The sequence below is a fragment of the Tenrec ecaudatus genome, chromosome 1 (assembly GCF_050624435.1).
Source record: "Tenrec ecaudatus isolate mTenEca1 chromosome 1, mTenEca1.hap1, whole genome shotgun sequence".
NCBI lineage: Eukaryota > Metazoa > Chordata > Mammalia > Afrosoricida > Tenrecidae > Tenrec > Tenrec ecaudatus.
Genome location: NC_134530.1, coordinates 116,337,537 through 116,343,536, shown reverse-complemented (window position 1 = coordinate 116,343,536; position 6,000 = coordinate 116,337,537). Strand labels below are relative to the sequence as shown.

Here is a 6,000-nt window from a genome sequence, read left to right as displayed (position 1 = left end):
TTTGCCTGGGATCTGGGCCTCTGAATGAATGCTGATAGGTGGGAGTTGGAAGCTCTGTATTATTCTAGGAAAATGCAGATGTCTTAGAATTAATTTTAATATTCAGTCTACTATAATACCCAGGACCCAAAAATGGAAACTTAATGTTGCAATTCGAAAGTTTTAATATCAACGAAAGCCTATATTTTTATTTTTAGATACACCTATTTACTTCTAGTTTGCTAGTTCCAAAGGGAGGAGGAGAAGGAGGGGGAGGAGGCGGCGGATCCGGGTGGCTCTAGTCTCCGGATCCCCCAGCCGAGTGATGTCCTATATATTAATGTAGGACACCTGCTCTGAGACTCTCAACAGCCCGAGGCTGACGAGGGTGGCCTTTTCCAGTTCCAAATAGCTTTCGTAGTCCAGCTTCAATTCGGCCTCTATTTGTTCTTTGGACTTCTGGTACGTTTTCTAGGGGAGAAAAAGCAAGACACAGCCGTAAATCCCGGACAGAAAAGCGGAAGTGATCCCAGGCCGACGAGAGGGGGCTGTTTTAAGCAATCGGCCAGGCTGCCGCCCTCGGCGGAGCTCGCGGGAGGACTGGGCTCACGTCTGGCTGCCGCCCGGGCGGACGTGTGCGCGCCGGTCCTGTCGGTCGCCCGCAGGGGAAGCAGCCTGCACTTGCAGCGGGTTGGAAGAGGCGGGGCTCGGGCGGGCACAGGGAGGAACCGGGATGGCTTTCATCTCTGGCCCAGAGTGCTCGGGCTGCCTGTGTGCAGGGCCGGGCTGCACGCTGACAGGGCTGCGGCAGCGGGGACCGTCTGCGCCATCCAGGAGTGCCCGGGGCTGGCGCAGACAGCCGAGCGCTGACTACAGAATTAGTTGATGGCTTGACGCCCCCCGCCGCCCCTCCCCCTCCCTGAGGCATCTCAAAGACAAGCTGACAGTCTGCTCCCTAGAGGGCCCAGCCTCGACACCCCCACGGGGTAGTTCTCTGCAGACATGGGAGTCGGCAGTGAGGCCACGGCACTAGTTTGGTTCCTCCGCCGTGCGGGTCCCTCCTGGCAGTGGGTGTGAGCTCCTGCAGGGGTGAACAAACTCCGGCTCTGGGAGGACTCAAGTCCGGACGGCCTCTTCCGATCGGCCTCTTCCGATCGATCGGTGTCTGTCCTGTCAGTGTTTCCTCACTGTGGCTCTGATTCATCCCTTTGGCGTTTGAATCTGTTGTCTTGCAGTGCACTCGTAAGCGGTGCACTCCTATGTGTTGAATGCTCTTGCTTTTGGGTATTGGGAACTGCGGCTTTCTGAGGCTCAGCAAGCCTCTGGCAAGAGGCCCAGCTGATCCTGGCCAGCCACACCTTTCTCTGGCCGAGGCTCTTCCAAAGAGCTCCGATGAAGTCTGACGTACTGGGACAAAGGGAGTGGCCCTTTGACACCTGGCTTTCAAACTTCAAAACGAAAACCAGCCGCTTCTATTTGTCGTCCCCATAACGCTTGCCTCCCTTATGTCGCCTGGAGGCTGGGGGACTGAGGATGCGGAATTCTTTTGAACTCCAGGTCCCCTTTGAAATTCTTTATAGATGGTCTAGCTTGTGGGATTATGTGGCAAGTACTCTGTGCCACCCTTGGGTCTTCAGCAGAAATTCCAGTGAGGGGAATTCCCATTCCATGTGCTGTTTAGAGTTGGAATTACCATTACCTTTTAAGGAATGAGTTTTATCAGTCTTGATGTTTTCCCAGAGGCAGGTGTGTGGTTTCCCTGGATCTGTTGGTTGAAGTGTGCAACCCAATGCCTGGGACTGGGGGGCACTCCGAACATCCAACCTCAAAGAACCCACGTGTGGTCTCCCTCTGCCCCCTGTGGTACCCATTAACAGTGAACATTTACTAGCATTGTCCCAGTGCCAGCTACTCTCTTGTTGGGTGCCACTGAGTTGATTCCCCACTCACAGGGAACCACGGGTGTCCAGCCTGCTGTCTTTCTGGGAGCAGACCAGGAGGCTGTCCGACATGGAGCCTCGGGCGTGTTCACACCACCAGTCTTCCTGTTAGCAGTGGAGCGCTTTAACTGTGGTCATGCCACTCGTACTGGCTCTATCTGAGCTCCTGTCACCCCACGGCATCCTCTGAGGATGCTGCGGCCCTGTCCCCGCACGTGGCCTCTGAGGAAACATTTCTTGCGACACTCATTGGCCTTCAGGGCAGAGTCGAGCAGAGGAGCCCCTTTCAGCTCATCCATGTATCCAAGTTTTAACTCCAGAAATTGTTTTAGCAACTGTAGCTCTGCTTAGAAGAGGGAGGCTACTCAGTCACATGGAAATGAAGTTACTAAAAGGAAAATTTTGGACCCCCAAAAAACGTGATATACGGTATTATAATATTGGGAGGGATGTTCAAAGGCCTTTCATAGGCAAATTAATTTGGGGTTAGCTACAATTCTACTTGTTCCCACTGCCAGAGCTCGTCTGGGGTTGTCAGTCTGATATGAAGGACTCATAATGATGGTGGAGAAGGAGCCTGGCGGTGTCCTGGGTCTGAGCTGGGCTGCCATCGGCCGGGCCAGCAGTGTGACCCCCCAGTGGCCCTCAGGGAAAGGGGAGGCTTTCTGCTCCCATAAAGATGCACTGCTCAATAGGGCAGCCCCGACCCTGTCCGATAGGCTCGCCATCGATCGGAATTGACTCGATGGCAGTGAGTTTGGCATTTTTTTCTGTGGATAACTGCTGGGGTCAGGGAAGGATGGCATATCATCCCCTACAACAGAATTTCAACCGAGTTTCTGAGTGTGCAGAAGAACGAACCAAGCCCGGTTGGTATGGAGCAGGAGAAACCCAATGAATGCCAACTAGTCGGTGTTCTTTCACACTGTGCCACCACTAAACGGTTCTGTGGAAACGAGCCCGCTGCCTCGATGACACCAAGGAGCATCTAGCCATCAGTGTCAATGTTGGCTGATAGCACAGACAAATATTTTCACGTGCGGGTGGTTTCATTGAGACCCCCCCTTCCTTCTTTGAACGCTGGAGGATGTCGGAGACATCCTACAAGGCTGTCAGAGCTAAGGGTGTCAGCGACAAGGAAACCAGAGATAGGATGGAGCTGTCCCAGAGAGGGGATGAAACCGCTGGTGAAGAAAGCGCAAGGGAGAGAATGAGCAACAGATCCAGATAAACAAAAGGGAGAGAAGTAGAAATATGGACTGGTGAAACAAGGGAAGAATTCACAGAATATTTACAGGCCCCAAATTCCAGGTGATTCAGGGGAGGCCGACGGTGACAGTTCCTACCAAAGAGCAAGAGACTGAGAAGCAGGGCTGGGGGCATGAGGAGCTTCAGCTCCCTTTTCGGTAGCATCTGAGATTGTTGTGTGCCATCGCGTGGATCTGACTTACAGCCACCGTCCAGGACACAATAAAACTGCCTCGTAGGGTTTCGTAGGCTGGAGGCTTGATGGGAGCAGACCCCCAGGCCCTCTCCCCTTCAGAGCCTCTGGCTTTTTCCAACCGCCCAATTTTTGGTTAGCAGTTGAGCGCTTGAGCATTGGGCCACCGGCGCTCCGGAGTTTCAGAAAGATGTATCTTATACAAATTCACCCCTCTCTGTCACAGTAAAGCTCACACATATAGCAGCCATTTGATAGAAATCTGTCTGTGTCCTTAACAGGTGGCCTTACCCAAACTCTAGAGAAGGTGCTCAAACTGCTGCTGTGGAGGCGATTCTTACCCAGAGCAGCCCCACAGGGCAGAGAGAACGACCCACCTGGGGTTCCAAGGCTGGAAATCTTTATAGGAGCAGAAAGCCTCATCCTTCTCCTATGTCATGCTTGGTGAGTTTGAACTGCTAACCTCGTAACTCCCAGTTGAACAGAGAACAGAAGCTCAACAAGGATCAAAGCCTTGTTCTAAATCTGACAGCTGGTCAGTGGGGATTTGAGCCCACATGTCTTGACTCCCTATTCCATTCTTTTTTGTACTATCTAACTGAATGCATTATTCACCGGATGTTAAAATAAGAAAGCATTCAAATGTGTCATCATTGACTCTCTACTAAAGAGCTAGCATTCCGGACTTGGAATTGCCTGAAACGTGTAGGTGGCCTGTTGGCGGGTCTCACTCTGTGAGCTGGGACAGGTCTCAGGAGCCCCGGGGGAAGGCACTGAATATGCACTACTTTCCCATGACAACCAAACACACAACCCTTGGCCTTAGAAAGCAGCTCATTTCTGAAGTTTAACTGACCATTTTCTTCTTCTCCATGTCCATGTCCAGTTCCATCTTTTCCTGCTCGCGGATTTTCTTGCGCTGCTCCCTGTATTCCAGATGCTTGACTTCTCGTTCAAAGTAGTGGGTGACACTCATTACCTGTCCGGAGCAAAGGCCAAAGGCCGTGAGAGGCGGGCCCTGGAGAGACCCTGTCTCTTACCTAGCTGGGTTGGGGTTCCTGCTGCTTGCAGGTGGATTCCTTGTTTGGGGAGAGCTGTGGTCTTTGGAGTGAGTGTAATTGGGAAATGGTTCACTTTGAATGTCTGCCTCAGCCCGGGAGAGGATGCCTTTGCAGATGTGTGGCTGACTGAGTGGCTTCCCTCTCCCTTCCCCTCGCTCGCTCAGACACCTGCGGGAGGTCTAGGTGTTTCTTGGCAATGCTGGGCAAACCAGAAAGCCTGCAAAGTTGTCACAGCTCTGGTTTTTCTTCAAAACTGATCAAAGCAAGGCTGCTTGATGTTATGAGGGAAGCGATCCTGAAATTTATTCCAAAGCGTAATTGTGAAGGCAAACGGGGCCCTGGACTCTGCGTGCTTTTCACAGCTGTCCGACAAACACGCTCTGAGCACATACGCTAAGCCCTGGGAAAACCTGGGTATGTTCCAAGAGAAGGCCCAATTTTTACCCTCCGAAATGTTTGCTGGTAGCTTTTGAATATAAGCATGGTACTGATATGGAGGCTTTCCCAGCCTCAGGTATTGGGGAGGGGCAGGATTCATGGGCCCAGGTCTCCACTGCCCCCCGAAGGTGCCCTGGAGGCTGCCATCTGTCAGGCTCATGGTCCAAACACACCCTCTCGTTCTCGGGAGAAAGATGGCACTGTCTGCTTCCTTGGAAGCCCCAGGAGGTCACAATGGCGCAAAGAGACTTGAGGGCAGTGCATTTGTGTTTTTGTTTGCTTGTTCGTTTGGGTGCTAAGGTTTTAGAGCCTGTGACTGGAGTTTTCTAGGAACAGAGTGGGGGGGAGGGGTTGGTATCTAGAAGGCAACCAAGAATTGTAACTTTACAGAAAAATGATCAGATTTCTTCCGCCAGTTATTCCTTCTTTTCCTACGCTAGAGGGGCATTTCCTGCCATCAACTAAACTGTGAAAACCCAGACGAGGGTCTCAACGTCGACCCTGAGGGACGGGATCCAGAGGGAAAGTCTTGCATCCCCGGAGGGTGTCCTGTGTGGGCATGCGGGTTCGAGGCAGGCAAGGCAACCGAGAAGCTGGGGGCGCAAGTAGTGGAAAGAGACTGCTTTGCCTCCCAGAAACCCTCTGGAAGCTCTGCTGGCACTTGCAACAGACGCAAACCTATATGTTTTAAATGGCCATGTATTAAATATACATGCATTTATACCACATAAACATATGATAAAGGGTTGGCAAAAAGCTCATAGGAAAGTGGAATTAAAAGCTCGTGGAGTTTTCCTCTAGGCTTTTTGTAGCCTTGTCACATAGATTTGTATCTATTTCTAGGAGCCCCGGTGGTGCAGTGGCTATGAGCTGGCCTGCCTTCCCCAAGGTTAGCAGTTCGAAACAGCCAGAGGCTCCACTGGAGAGAGACGGGGTTTCTACTCCTGTAAACAGTTGCAGTCTCAGAAACCCACAGGCGCAGGTTTACCCAGGCCCACGTAGCGATTCCATGGCAGTGAGTGAGTGCAGGGATAGGTATTTCTCCTCAATGACCTTCTTTTAACAACCTCATCATTAAGGTTGAAACACGAGGGTGGCGGGTTACCGAGGGGCAGCATGTGGCCTGTTCAGAGGCCCTGCC

At 52.1% G+C, this 6,000-nt stretch overlaps 1 protein-coding gene across 1 annotated transcript in view; it reads right to left on the bottom strand.

The window, feature by feature from the left end:
* Positions 1-226: 226 nt before the first annotated feature.
* Positions 227-6,000, bottom strand: part of DNAI3 (dynein axonemal intermediate chain 3) — a 64,461-nt gene continuing 58,687 nt past the window's right edge. The window contains exons 20-21 of the mRNA XM_075538980.1: positions 4,217-4,339; positions 227-450 (exon numbers count right to left, since the gene is read on the bottom strand). Of these exons, the coding sequence (XP_075395095.1) occupies positions 310-450; positions 4,217-4,339 (264 nt within the window). The 3' untranslated portion in view covers positions 227-309. The remainder of the gene's footprint in view (positions 451-4,216; positions 4,340-6,000) is intronic.